At 36.7% G+C, this 16,349-nt stretch overlaps 1 protein-coding gene across 1 annotated transcript in view; it reads right to left on the bottom strand.

Moving 5' to 3' along the window:
* LOC149793627 (uncharacterized) overlaps positions 1-16,349 on the bottom strand; it is a 90,564-nt gene that overhangs the window by 39,235 nt on the left and 34,980 nt on the right. The window contains exons 8-9 of the mRNA XM_089969025.1: positions 6,373-6,422; positions 5,186-5,205 (exon numbers count right to left, since the gene is read on the bottom strand). Coding sequence (XP_089825151.1) covers positions 5,186-5,205; positions 6,373-6,422 — 70 coding nt within the window. The remainder of the gene's footprint in view (positions 1-5,185; positions 5,206-6,372; positions 6,423-16,349) is intronic.

Genomic DNA, 16,349 nt, shown 5'->3' with positions numbered 1-16,349 from the left:
TAATCTTCTCCACTCTATTTCTGATTTCAAGTGTCAGTAATTAAATGCTTCACAATCTACTCAGTCAAAAGTTAAATCAAGGTTTGAAAGGAGTTTTCATTCTAGTGATAAGAGTTCTGGCTCTCTTGCCCATACCTCAAAATCCTCTTCAGGGTAAGTGCTACGGTCCTTATACAGTTGAAAAGAAAGTAAGTGAAATAAATTATATCATCAATACTCCTGGGAAGTAGAAACAACTTTGCCATATAAATATGTTAAAGGAGTATGTTGGTAGAGATAGCCTCGCTAATCATGCTGTCGGTTTAGTCGTAACTGTCTCACACAGTGAGGATTTAAGGGACGGAATGCAATCGAACAACAACGATTTTGGTGTAACCAATCTTCGGAATTCAGAAATATTCAATAATCTGGACCAGAAATGTTCACATCTACAACCACAAGAAAAGTCTGAACTAAAACATATTATCTGAATATGAGCACTTGTTTCCAAGTGTTCCAACACGAACAAATAAACTCAACCATGATGTTGCAATTGTAGATTCCACACCTGTAAAACTGCATCCATCCAGGATAAACCCTCTCAAACTGGAATGTTTGAAAAACGAAATTCAGTATTTTCTGGAGAACCAAGCAAAAGTAACTGGACTTTGCCAAGTATTTTTGTGCCGAAACCAGATAATACTTTCCACATGTACAATGACTACATAAAAGTGAACAATGTGACCAAAACATTCATTTCCATTGGAAAGATTCATTGACTGCATTGACAAAATTGGAGATACAAAATAAGTCACAAAATTTGACTTTTTGATAGAATTATGGCAAATTCCACTAACAGAAAAGACAAGGAAATTTCGGCATCTGTAGCTCCAGATGGACTTTATCAACATACAGTAATACCTTTTGGGATGAAAGGTTTGCCTTGTGCTTTTCAATGATCGATGAACATGGTTACATCCGATCTAGATAATTGTGATGCTTGCATTGATGATACAATGACTTCTGGAAAGATCACTTGAAGAAGATTTGGAATTTCTTTGATAGACTCAGTAATGCTAATTTGACAATTACTTTAAGTAAAAGTGAGTTTTAGCATACTTGTCTGACATTTCTGTGACATATCGTGGGATAAGGACAAGTTAACTTATAGAAGTTAAGATCAAGGCTCTTTAATTTCCCTGTGCCTGTCAGCAAAAAGCAGCTCATGCGACTTTTGGGCATGGCTAGATATTTTTGGAAATTTTGCTCCAATTTTTCCATAACTGCTAAACCCCTGACCAATTTGTTGAGTAAGAAGACCAAGTTGCATTGGTCTAAAAAATTACAGGAGGCTTTTGACAAGTTAAAAGCCATACTTCTGACTGCACCAGTTATTTCAGATCCAAATTTCAGTCAATCATTTAAAATGTCAGTTGATGTAAGTGATGTTGGGTTTTGTGGAGTACTGATTCAAGAAGACACAAATATAGTACAAGAGAAATTATTCCACAATCGAGAAGGAACGTTGTGGCTTTGATATTGGCTTTGCAACACTTTGAAGTGTATATTAGTTTAGCTCCTCTGATTGTTGTATTCAGTGATCACAACCCCCTTATTTTCATTGGGAAGATAAATGAGAATACTTAGAGATTACTGAGGTCGAGTTTGACGTTACAGGAATACAATATTGACATAAGGCATATTAAGGGAAAAGATAACCTAACTGCGTATGTACTTTCATGTGCATAGACATATTATACTGCTTCAAGCATATTTTGTGTCATTTGCAAGACTTCATCTGATGTAATTTTAATCACATGAATATCTGACTAATAGTTAAAAGAATACTTTAGTGTACAAATCTATCTTTTTATGAGAGGAGGTGTTTTGTATATTTAATTGTATTGTTGTTAGTTTTTGTCCATAATTATATAGTATATGTAATTGTATTTTGGACTTGACTAGACTTTGTCCAAAATCAAGTTCATCAAGTACCTGATCAGAAACTTTTAATTTTGTAAGAAAATAATAAATAGCAAACATTTTTTCTGTAAATGTGAGTTAAATATTAGGATCATTATCAACAGAGTTAAACATGTTTATTTTGGGTCTGGGTCTAGAATATTGGTATTCCCCATGGATAAACCTGTTGTACCTTACATTTACCACATTCTGTATTATAACCTTAATACCAGATTTTATATGTTTATAACTTAGAATTTTCTATAAATGATCTTTGGACCTACATCCTGTCTCCACTTTTGTGTTTAAGTTTTTTCTATATAATAATAATAATAATAATGAGGACTTTGTATAGCGCCTAATCTTTAGAAGCTCTAAGCGCTTTACAACATTAGACAACACCTATAAGATAAAAAACATATAATGATATGATTACAAAAACAAACACCATGAAATTAGAAAACATTTGTAAAAAACATGCTGAGAATATTTAAGGTAGGAGACATTATTAGGTCTTTAAGTTTGTTCTTGCAGTTGAAATAAGTGAGTTTTGAGAGCCCTCTTGAATGTGATCACTGTGTCTTTGTGTCTACGTTCAGTGGGCAATCCATTCCACATTGCTGGGCCCTGGTATGCAAAAGAACGCTGTCCATATGATTTTGTTTTCATACTTAGAATAATGAATATACGATTCTTAGAAGAGGAGTGTAAGTATCTTGCTGGTGTATACACATGGGTGAGGTCGGATAGGTATGTTGGACTGGAGTCCGACAGTGAAATGTAGCACAGAGAACAAATTTTGTGTTTGATTCTGGAACAAATGGATAGCCAGTGTAGGGTACAGAGCAGCGGGGACATGTGCTCTGATCGTGGTACTCTAAGTATGATCCAAGCAGCTGTGTGTTGAACTTTTTGAAGTTTTTTGGAGCAGATATTGAGATGAACCAGACAGAATTGAGTTACAAAAATCCAGTCTTGAAAGTACTAATGAACACACAAGTGTTTTAGTGGCATCAACTGAAAGATATTTGCGAATTGAGCTGATGCATCTCAACTCAAGATATGCAGCCTTGCATATATTCATGACATGTTGGTGCAATGTGAGAGTACTGTCCAGAGTAACACCTAGGTTTCGTACTAATTGAGTGAATTTAATGTTGGTGTTGCTGATATTTATTGTTTGAGGTAAAGGATATGAATGAGAAAGTCTTTGTGTTGTGATCAGAATGGCCTCAGTTTTATCATCATTCATCTGCAGCTTGTTACATGTCATCCATGATTTCACATCAGAAACGCACCTCTCTACACCTTGGATGGTAGCATCAACTTCAGCTGGGTGGCTAAATTTGTATATTTGGGTGTCATCAGTGTACAATTGGTGAGACACTGGATGATGATATATGACACTTGAGAGCGAATGAGTGTACAGAATGAAGAGAACAGGTCCAAGAAAAGACCCCTGTGGAATACCACAACATAGATCAACTGGGCTGGAATGTATTCCATTTGCAGATACAATTTGTGTCCTGTTGACCAAGTAGGACTTGAACCTTAGTAAGGCTGTATCATGAATGCCAAATACATGCTGGAGACGGTGAAGTAATATATCATAGTCTATTGTGTCAAATGCTGCAGACAAATCAAGGAGGGTGATAACTGTAATCTTTCCACTATCCAACACAGAGAGAATGTCATTAACTACTTTTAGAAGAGTAGTTTCAGTACTGTGGCATGGGCGATATGCAGATTGTACATTGCTGAAAAGACTGTTTGAATTTAGATGAGATACAAGCTGGGATACAACAACCTTTTCTAAGATTTTTTATATGAATGGGAGATTAGAAACTTTAAAATTATTCATTCTTGAGAGGAGCAGAATCATTTGTATTGTTGTTTTCAGTGTTTGATTAGGGTGGGATTATTTATTCAAATTATTGTTCTCTGGAATTACAAAGAGCTCAATAATATTCTTGGACAGAAACATTCATTTGGAATTGTACTGAATTCAGACAAGGACGTCTAAGATTGTATTATTGTGATCAACTGGAAGACTTTTAGCACATCATTACACTTCAGACCACTGGAACATTAGTACATTTAAGGCTACAGGCACATCAACACTTTCAGCACTGGATCTTATTGCCAACATCGCTGGAACTTAATTAGAACTTTATTCATTAGGGCTGGTGATAGAACATTTTGGACTATTTGGGATTTAATTTGCAATAATATAAGTTCTTTTTAAATTTTCACTTTGTATTCTAGGGAAAAAAACATTAGTTGTTGAACTTTTCAAAGTTGGTTTTCGCTCTTTTCTGTTACTGAGTTTAAGACCATAGAGTCATAATACATGGGTATTTTATATTTCTGGGACCGGGATTCGTATGCTGATGAAGAGAAATAGAGCTGCTAATAAGAAGCTCAAGTACTACTTTTGGCTACAGTGCTTAATGATGCAATAAGTTCTTTTTATGACATCTTGAAAATGCATGCAATTTAAAACATGCATGCAAAATAAATGCAGCCACGTATATGAGGAATACATGCCAAAAAATAGGGCATGATATTTTCAGGTCATTTTTTACTTTAAGAAATTGTTGTCATATTTTCAGCTTATATATACGACACTGTAGTAGTAGCACTACTTAGTAAATAATAGTAGAGATGAAGAAAAGAATTTATATCTTGTATATTACCATCCAGATGGCTTGAAAGACTGAAAAGTGTACATATGCTAGCTTCATTGAAATCAGTTTCCATCATGAAAAAAAATTCGAAGACTTATTCAAAACGCTAAATATATTTTTATGTGGGATTTACATGATGGTAACAATTAAAATATTTTATGAAAAAAAGGTGGCTATTTCGAAAACTTGTGTAAGGAGGCGAGGGAACAGGCGTGCAATTGACTGATAAATCTTGCACACTGTAAAACGTAGGAAATCACTTTTCACTGCTACTAAAATGTATGTATGTTTCTATTCCTTTATATTCTTTCATGAATATACCAAAAGGATCCAACTTAACTCTCTGGAAAACTTAATATTTTTAAGCATCTGACTGGCTTTAGTTCAAAAAGCTATATGGTTTTAGCAGGAATTTCTAATAGTGGTAATTACCATATAAATCTTAGGAAATTCTAGAATTACAACTCAGTCATGGTCAGAAGCATTAAATTTTCCTAATACTCATCAGCAGGGATTCAAAAAGGGATTTAGTTGCATAACAGCATTGTGTGACTTACACAAAGCTATTTTCATTAACCTGGAATTAGAATCAAAAGTCTATGCCACATTTTTGGATATAAGGAAGGCATTTGACATTGTATGGCATGAGGGTTTTTTCATAAAGCTTTCCCTATTGGGAATTTCTGGCAAACTCCTCACTGTAATTACAAAATCATACTCTAATATCTACAGCATTGTTACTATAAATGGCACTAAATCTGAACCTATACCAATCTGACAAGGTGTCCAACAAGGCGGAGTGCTTTCCACTCTTCTATATCTGATATGTATTAATGATTTGTTAAAGTTGTAAGAAGATTCCAAATTAGGAATAGCCATAGGATCAATTTCTTCTGGAAACCCTGTGTTAGCTGATGATATCACCCTTATAACGACAATCCCTGCTCATTTACAAGCAATATTTTATATCGCTCACTGTACTCAGTAAACTGGAAATTTTAAAATCAATGAAAACAAGAGTTGCTGTTCAAGTATCTATGCAAACAATGTTTGCTCTATGACCATATCTAATTCTGCACAATTTTTATACGGCAAAAACATTTAATTGCACAACCTGTCCTGTCAGAAATCTTGTAAAAGATCTCCACTATTTTCTGCACGCATATAACACTCTAATTGCATGACCTGCCCTGGCACAAATCCTCAGACTTTTCAAACCTGCCCTGGAGAAAACTTTGCAAAAGATCTTTGCGATTTTCAAAACATACAATGATCATTAATTATATGGTTAAACTGTGGGGAAAGCAATATTTTGACCCCAGGAATGGAATAAATTGAGGTTGGCATAGGGAGAGAGTAGCCAACACTCAAACATGTTGGCAAGTGCCTCATCAGGTGCACCTGACTGGCTGGAGCGGAGGGTGGGGTAAAGAAATGTCAGTCCCAATTTCTGAAAAAGGTTATGGACACATTTAAAATCTCGGCATTAAAATATTTTGGTTTTTTTTACCTCAGTTCTGCTCTCAGTTACAAAGGCTGTGGTAAATAAGAAATGTTTTCAGTTAAACCTTTAAGTTAATGGGGGGGGGGGTAAAAATAATAAAATTAGGCTCCAAAGTGAAAAATCTGAAATGATAATTTCTCATCTAATTCACATAAAACAAGTTGTGTATTTGAGAGAGAGAGAGAGAGAGAGAGAGAGAGAGAGACAGCTGGGATGATAAATGAGACATAGAGTACTTACAGCTCCCTGTGTAGGTGTCTCCTCAGTGACAGTTTTTTCTCTTTCATCTCCTAAAAATATTGAAAAAAGAAAAGAAAATCATTAGTTTCAGCAATGCCACCAAGACAATGAATCTGAATGAATTATTAATTAAAATCTGCACAAACTGAAAGAATATAGTAAAATAAGTCTGTAAAATGAAGAAGAAAAAAGGTTGAAATCTGTTGATCTAATTTGCCTGATTAAACACTGAACTTGCAAACTAAATGCAGCATTTTCATGATTCTGAAGTTCTTGAAATCACTGGTGAGTTATTAATATTTGTATTCTGGTCGTAGTTCAATCTAAATTTAATTTGTTCCCCATACCTAAAGGTCCATTTAAAAAAAAAAAAAACTTTGTTAAACTTTTCTTTAAATATTTTGTAGTGTTAGAATGCAATCCTCTTCTGACCACTGTTCCCTTATGGTTTAAGGCTTCACTAATTTATCGTTAACTAGTAAAGCAAAACTATTCTCTGCAAAAGTTTGTATATCATGATGTTTTTGATGTGTACTGTTCACCAATTGGCAAATACCTTGCTTTACTAAATGTCAGTGTTTTACGTCTTTATTTGTATAACAGTTGTACATCTGAAATGATTGGAAACTAATGCCTGTTGTTTAAGTAACATCTACGTTGATATCCTTAATATTTTTACCTTATGGTTAGTGTACTCAAGGGGGTAGCCATATAAAAAGTGAATGTCCTTCTTACGAACAAAAGAAATATGCATGCATGTATATAGATATTTAATTACACATGTCTATGTTGTTTATGTGTGTACATATGTCTGAGTGTAGACAATGCGTCCCCCATGCGAGACTGACTGAGAAAATTCACATACATCCTGATCAACTGTTTAGGCATTACCTTGACCTTACCCAAACCCGTGTTCAGCATGTCATAACCACCGCAACATAATCCATTTCTAGCATCAATACTAAACATCAAGTTTATACAACACAATAGTTCTTATTTGTACTCAATCCATTTGTCCACTTCTGAGTGCAGTTTCATTTTCTACCGAACACATTTTGAATTACCAAGCTTATATCTTCTTATGGCTCAATTGTACCAGTAATGCTCATCTGAATTTAGCAGCAGGGAGGACAGGTTGACTGCCCCCTTGCCTATTGTTTCCATGGGGCGGCTTGTCACTAGAACATCCACGTGTAGTAAAATATTAATTAGATAGGTTATAATTCTAATAATGATGATCGGAAAAATAAGTGTAAATGGCTCCTTATGGGGAAGATGGAATTTTGTAGACAGCAATGTGTCAATGATTAGTGTTGGATACATGCTGACAGAATTAGAAATGGAGGTGGCCCCGTTCCGTATGAAGTATGTGACAATGGTGTTCATGGGAAAATGACCATATGTGCCGCACATGGTGGTCGAAAAGAAAGATGTGTGTGATTTGCATTTTTGAAGTAGCTTGAACAATTTTTCAGTCATACTGCTAAGATCTCTGCAGTGTGACAGTTTTATAGTGACGTCTAGCAATGGGGCATCATTCCACAGACACGTAACATCATGTCCCACCCAGACACATTATCCTGATACCAGGCTGACCAGCCCTAACACTAACCTCCTAATGCCAAGCGCCAAGTGAGGCAGCTGGAAAGTACCATTTTCATAAGTCTCTGGAATGATGCTGCCAGGTTCAAACCAATGACCTCTCACATCAGAGGCGGATGCTGTAACCACTTAGGCCAATGGTTCAGTCTCGAAAAGTAAGATACGCGCAATGGTATGAACATTCTAAATTAAGGACGAAAAAGAAAAATTCTGAAATTTCCTGCTAGGTATCAAACTGTATTTATATAATGCCACTATCAGTGATCAATGAACAACAGCATAACTGCATTGTCGCAGTACTTGGCTATATCAGCCGCAGGAGTTAAAAACTGGAAAAAGTTACAAAACAGCATCGTGGATATCGACATCTATTTTAAAAACATGCTAAGGTAGTATCTGGCTGATTGTTTTGCCTTCTCTATTAAGTCAGGTCCTAATACTTAATTGCACGTTACCCATAGATACTTGTGTTGATAACAAAGAGTGAAAATCTCATACTGGTCATTTTCACCAGCAATTTCTAACAACGTAATTTATGGATATGGAAACTCACCAGCACCACATCTTGATGACATGCGAAACAAGGTAAAGTCACAGTTCGGTCATAAACTACAATACATTTTAGGTTATCAAGCAGCTGAGGGTGCGGTTACCACAGAGAAAACAAATGAATTTTTCACTAAAAGGCTTTATTATGTATAACAGTCACTGGAATAACTATCCAGTACCATTTTTCTTTCTTAAAAACAGTAATTTCTATTAGAGAAATTAATCTATCTACCTATGTAATATATTATAATGGCAGAATGAACGATACTCATGCAACAGCTATCTTAATGCTTCTTCAGCCACATATAAGCTATTAACTTACATAAAGTTTCTTATGGTCGTAAAACATGGTAAATGGGGGTTGTCCAGGATAATAGGGATTCGGTATGTGAGGTTCATCGATTGTTACAATAATGTCTAAGTCAAGGCCAGAATTACTTATTGGCATCAACAAAGTTTATTATTACGACAGGGTATATCTAGCCACCAATGGGTCACCTTGTGAAATTTTATGCGTGGTCAGACTCCAGATGGGACCAGTAGCCTTTGCTACTCTATTTTCTTGTTCTCAAGGCACGTACAGATATCTCACAGGTACAGTGACACTGGCACCATCCAATAATGGTTCAAAACTAGCGCTAGTGATGTCTGTACTGGTTGGTGTTACTATTTTTTTTTATTGCCACAGCGGGTTTCATCGAGATAGCATGCGAAACTTCATTGTTCAATGCAGCAATAACAGCAGGAAGTCTTGCAACCCATTTTTGTGATTGTTTGCACTCTCTCATCAACATATCCTGTACATACTAATGTCCAAATAATCGTCTGGCGAGTGTACGGTTAAATCTCTCAATGATGGCTTGATTGCGATGAACACCATGTTTACCGTGAATTTTAATTCAGTATGGTTACTTCTCCAAGAACTTTTCGACCCAGATCAACCTGAACAGACTTGGTCACGTTATTGGACCACACGTGAATGCATCTACTTTGGATAACAGCAGTGTGTATTTGTATTTGCCATTGTGTGGAAGAAACAAAATATTGGCCTGGAGGACTTCATTGGTTGTTCAGACGTGAAACCATCCATGTGAATTTTTTTGGGTTCTGGTAAATAAATCTCCCATAATGCCTATCAATTCAACTAATCTGAGGAAACTTTTTTATGACACTCGCTTATTTGCTAATCACTGCAGTGCCTTTCCAGTAACCACTGGAACTGTAATAGATTGACTCCATTATACTTTAATTGCCTCTGGACAATTTATTATCTTTGCACAGCTTCGCTCGGTTACTGACAATCTTTAGTTTTACTGCCTTCGATCAAGGAGGCTGACACATGCTTATTTTATATTTTTTTGTTCTGCATCATGCACACATATTGGTGATTGCATGGCATCAGTTTTTTTGGTGCTAACTTAGTAAATGTCTAGCATGTCTGTATGTGCCTTGCATCACAAACAATATAGGTTGCAGACATTTTATAACTATAGTTGCCAATACGTCAAGCGTGGGCAACAAGCTTGCCACAAGCAAAGCTTGCCACAGTGAGTTCTACATAGTTGACTTCAGCACGACAAGGGACCCACCATAGTCAAACACAACCCAGCATTACCAAACAGTGTTCATGCTATAATCATATAATCTGGTTTGGGTAAGATGCAACTACTGTTGAATCTCATGAGAATGCTCCAATGGGACAAGTTATACTTGTCAGTGCTGACCACAGATAACCAGCCGTGTTGCAGTGTGTTGCAAGATTTCAATAAGGCCACAGCAGCAGTGACTGGAGGCTAACCAGTAGTTGAGTTCATTGCATCAATTCACAATTTCAGCATGTACTATAGAAATGTACTCAGCAACTTTGCTTGAGGGTTATTTAGTAGAGTTGCTACGTTGTTCAAGGAGCATGGAATCTCACTTGCGAAACGTGGCTTTGGAAATCAGCATACAGTTGTGCTGATACAGAGCTCCAATAAAAACAATGCTTTCTGGCGAGCCGCTGCAGCAAGTGCTTGACAAGTTACACTCAACAAATTGCCGCTGTGGATGCCGATGCTGACTCATTGAAGAACAGCAGCTGTTAAGTTTTATGATGACCGGCGGTCACTCTACACTGTCGCGTATAAAAATGACAATGGATGCAATTCAAAGTTCAGTAGCTGTACATTTTACATTGCAAATTTCAAAACAGGATGTTTCTGCACCACAACATATATTCATAGCATTTCAAGATGTGGAACAGTTAAATGAGCAAGAAAGAAACCCAGTGGTGTTTGGCAAACTTGGTGTCAGCGAAGTTTGCCTGCAGTTAAATGGTCATCAGGAACCACCTGATAAACTCAAACTGGATTTTGATCCGGATCATGCCGCCCAAGCTTATCATTGCCTAATGTCTTTTATGGGATGAGACCAGACATGGGACTCCAAATCTCTCAGAAGGATTTCACAATGCTGTATCCAATTTATTACTTCTTGCTGAAACATCTGGATTTACTCAGACAATCCGTCACAGACATGCACTTCCGAGCCCCAGTTGATAAGGTGGGTACTGGCATTAGTAAACTACAGATGTATTGCAGTGATATTGTTTGACAAACACCAGTGCTCAAAGGGGATGGTGGACAAATGAAGGTAGCTGATGCCCCATGGAAAATAACTGATCATGGGCAATTTATATATCACATCTTTAAGCCATATTTCCATGTTATTGTCAGTGATATAAAAAAAACTACAATCGGCAGCCAAACACAACTGTGGGGTATTACTATGATTAAGACACGCAGTTATGCATCATGCCAAATAGACTAGCAGTGACTGAGAGACAACATGTCCACATTAATGACGTGATCGTGACTGCCTGTGAAATGAATATAACACGGTCTACGGCTGAGGTCACCGATATGTCCAAAACCGGCAGGATATTCTCGTTTTTCGCAGCGATACCAGCACTGCAAGCCACTGAAAAGTTTCCATGATAGCTGCCGCACCAGCCCTTGCAAAGGCCACTACGCTAAGCGTTGCCATGGGAGATGTCACCAAAAAAGTAGCAGAAAAAGTAACAGGTGGGAAATTGTGTTTGCAAGGTCAGAAAAAATGATCCAGGTTTCAACTAACACATGAATGGTTCGGGGTACTGGTCTAAGACGACCCAGATAAACCCAACATCAAATTTTGACATAATGGCCAAAGGCGTGAAGACAATATTAAATGCTGGAGAGGGGATTTGATGCACAAACAGCAGCCTGATACAATGCAGGAAAGGAAACTGGAGTAATCAACCTGGATTCTGCAGACGGCCCCAGCACTCATTGGGTATCTTACTTTATAAGTGCGCGCACCATCGTGTAGTTTGATTCACACAGGTTATCTGGTATGTGCGGCAATTAAACGAACCACTATGGTCATCAACATTGCCAACCTAAACAATGACAGATCCTTCCATATGTGAGGTTGAATCTATAGCAGCACTCATCGCTATGACCAACTCAACCAGTCCTGTGACCGCGCTGAATAAACATATAGTGCTAGTTTTGCTTGCCCACGCATGCAATTGAAACAATGGCCATATATATTTATGGATGATTAAGGGGTAGAAGAGATGGTAGTGGGGCAGCTATATTTGTGGACATGTCCAAATTTGCAACAAGAGATGATTTATCGGCATTAATAAACACCATGAAGGTGAACATGGATGGAATCGTCTTACTTCAAAATCAATTTGGAAGGATACAAGTAGAAATGTTAAAATGATTGATTTAATCAGGAGGCTAGCAGCAAGTGCAATTATGGGCAATCATGATAAAACCTGTGATGATCGTATGATCAGAGGTTATGGGGTATTGAAAGAGTCTCTGTCTGGGGGTGGGTGTACACCAGCTGGGCCAGGACATGAAGATCTCAAACTTAACAGCAATAAGATAGTTTTCTCTGAAGGACCCAGAACAAGACCAGGCTGCAGCAACAAAACTATGGCAGTTACTAGTAAAACTGACTTTGATGAACATGTAAGATTATTTATTTGGCTGTGCAGAAATGCACAAAGAAACTATAGAGTCCTCTATGATTTTGGGGGATCTTCAAATGCTCTTTCGATAAAACTTGCCAACATTAGCATAAAACTAAACGTGTTGAAAACAAATCATGTTACTTTAGAGATACCATTTGCCATTAGTCAACTTCGACGCAAAATTAACTTGCATGGTTGCTTCTGAAAATAGCGTGGAGTAGATTAGCACAGGGTAAGATGATGTCGGATGGGGGTGGGTGGGTTGAGAAGGGATAAACTGGTGGTGGATCAGTGGATATTTCATTATGGTTGAAAATGGTATTTATCGACTTTCATTGTACAATAATGGGGAATTTACCATCAAAATATTCTCTTTGTGTCTAGATACACTTATTTTAAAATTAATCTCATTAATGGGTTGATAAAACCAAACACTAAGGAGGACGAGACTGGTGTATAAATATAATTATTCTTAGATTAACACCAACTTAAACAAGTGCAGTGGAAGCAAGCTACTCCTACATTATTGAACTCGTACACATGTTTTAATGAACGATCCACAACTGTACCAATGTAATAAAATATCAAGGTCCAGGCAATGCAAAAATTGAGAAGCACTAACGAATACTTGCCAGATACAAACATGTAAGGGGAATCATTGACACGGTGTCAGGCACGGAACCACCAGCCATGGCGGGACTTGGTGTGACTGGAATAACAACCACGTAGAGAGTAGGTTGTGAACCAGCAGGAGCAGCTAATAGTGCTATATCATTAATAGCTGGAGCAGTGAACGCTGGAGGGAAACTACTGTCAACAAGATTCAACACGAAAATTCAAAGACATGTGATAAAGAGAGCTGAGGAAGGGAGTCTGTTCATGATTAAAAAATTGTATTTGATGACATTGTGATACACACAGAAGAATTTAATGACTATCTGGACTAACTTGCAAATTTTATCATACAAAAATATAAAACATCCCAGTCAGCGGGTCAAAAAGTAACTATTTAGCAATCAGTAGTTATTTTTGTTTGGCAAACTCTGCTTCCTAACATACACTAGAGTGCCCATTTTAGTCTCAATGATAAGTTTCTTGAGGTCGTCGATTTATAACTCACCGTTCCTATTGTCAATCAACCTTAGCTCGTATATCACCTACGATACAAGCAAGCAGGACTAACTCTACCATGGGGATAGTAGTCTCCATCACTCCCTGCTCAATTTCCTTGACAAGTCTACGTTCTTTAGACAATGTACAACATCTGTTATTATCTACCTGGGATATCTCGTCAAAGATCTCATCAATTTCTGATATAGTTAGCCATGCATGACTCAACATTTACTTATCGAGTTTAGCTATCTCATTAAACTGCTGACCTAGATCATCGGCATCCACTTTTTGATGGCATTTGTCTTTAATTAAAAAATAATTAATTTTTACAGCTCAAAGTCCATGTTTAATTTTTTATGATTTTACAGAAGTAGTGCTCAGATGCCTAATTAATGGTATACCTTGAGATTACAGGCATACAAGCCATAATATAAGTTGTATATATATTGTTTTTATGGCCAACCGATGTGTAACCAATCAGTGTTAGTTACGCTGATTGAAATCACCCCCAAATGAGTTCCTAGGGTGTCAAACGACAGCCTAGAAGAATCAGAGCCCAGTTCAAACATCACTACTTCTCAAGGAAATTATATGTCTATTAGTATAATTAGCATCCATCCATATGTCATCAAAGCTGGCTTTCAGTTCCATATATCCCAGCTCTACGGTCTCCCCAGTTAAAAATATTTTTTTCCATGGGCTTGACTTCTCTTTATATCATATAGCGAGCAACTCCCTCAAGTCTGGTCGAGGTCAGTCTTGTTTTTCAGCATCAATTCCTTGTGAGATTACAACAAACGAAACCGATACTTAACAACAGAACTGTACTTGCCAGACTGACTAATGTATGTTAGGATGACGTGTCATAAGCTTAGCACACTTGATCCGCATGTTTTGTCACTCTGATATAAATTTTTACTACATGCAAATGCTCCAGTGATGAGAAACCTCATGAAAATCATGACCAGGAGACGAGGTGGTCGGCATCATATCACTGGGGATTGCAACAGGGTGTGTGGTCGCCACGGTGGGGAGAGGGGGTTTGGTCGCACCAACCATGGGAACAATGGGGGTGGTCGGCCCAATGGGAACAATGGGGGGGTACAAACCTAAAGGTGGGGGGTCTGACCAACCTCCCAGCTGGTGAATTTGGTTATTTTACATAATCTATCTTTTCCTCAATTAGAATTGCAACTGCAAAATTTATGCATGTGCAAAAAATAATTATTAATTCCAGAGTACGAAAAATTATATCTAAAATAAATAAATATTATTTCGTAGTACTGATCATGTATGAGAAATAAATGGATTGTACCCAAACAAGACCTACAGAACACAAAATATTCAACAACCTAACTGTACTATTGTACAAAAAAAATGTATAAACTTTGTCTCATTCTGTTTTCAACTCAAGAAACTGATTACAACAAAAATAAAAGTACTCAAAATGACTTTAGCTGCTATTAGTGAATGAGGGGGAGCAAGATGGCTGAAACAATAATGTTGCAGTGTGCAAGCTCATCTGCATTTAGATCAGGTGCTTTATTTTGGAAAAATGATTAAGATGGGCTGATCATGCATTAGTTACGGGTATTAGTTATTCAGTAAATTCGTATGCAAGGATGAGCCCATACTGTCCAGAAATCAAGTGATGTAAAATTAATGTCAATAACAACACGATGTCCATTCATGTGAACTGACTGGAAGAAACCACTGCTTTTCCAAGCGAAATATATATCTATATATATATATATATATATATATATATATATATATATATATATATATATATATATATATATCACATTTGCATTATTTTCCTCATAAAATCAGCTTGAACCATAAGTGAACCTATCAAAGGTAATAATGGCAGACAACGCTAGGTCTAGGGAGAACTTCTTTCTTAGATTATCCATTTTGAGATTTTGTTGGTCAAATAAATTAAGGAAAATATGCAATTCATAGGAAGTCTAAATATTATCTAATAGAAGATTTAGCCTAAAAATACAAATCTGTAGGTCAGAAACATATTGGGCAATGCTACATCATGGAATTGGAGAGGTTAAGGTTGCTTTCTTACATCACTTATCTTGTTAAAATACAAAGAAGGCAGTGAAACATATAATATTTAACCAATACACAATGTTACAACTATTCTGATAAATATTAAAACCATATTTCTGCAATCCTATTGATGGATTGTTGTAACAATGCTAGAAAGTGAGTGATCATATTAGGAAAATCTTAGTTTCTAAAGATACATGGACCCATGCAATGTGTGGCACCATATTTGTTTTTGACAGTGTGCTGATTCTGCTGGAAAGAAAGCTATAGTTCCTTAATACTAGGTATATTGTCTTTAATGCTTCAGGTTATCATCAATGAATATGGCAATTAAATGTTAGAGTTTTATGATGGTCCTTCATGGTCTCGACATCATATATATAACTTAACATGAGCATATTAAAACTGTATACACCACTCCCTCAATAACTCATGTCCTGATAACTCACGAACCCGCTTATAACGTGGTGTCAGGCATGGATCCCATTTTTTAAACCTGAAAATATCCCAAAATTTATCCCTATTTGTTGAACTTGAAGAAAATCGCGATCAAAAATGGCAACGAAAACTTTGATGTATCTCTTGTTTTATCGATGAAAACGGTGGATAGGACCTGGAAATTTTAATCAATACTATGAAG

Source organism: Sinohyriopsis cumingii, chromosome 8 (genome assembly GCF_028554795.1).
Source record: "Sinohyriopsis cumingii isolate HCF-2022 chromosome 8, ASM2855479v2, whole genome shotgun sequence".
NCBI lineage: Eukaryota > Metazoa > Mollusca > Bivalvia > Unionida > Unionidae > Sinohyriopsis > Sinohyriopsis cumingii.
Note: the sequence above shows the minus strand (reverse complement) of the source record. Positions and strands in the feature narration are given on the sequence as shown.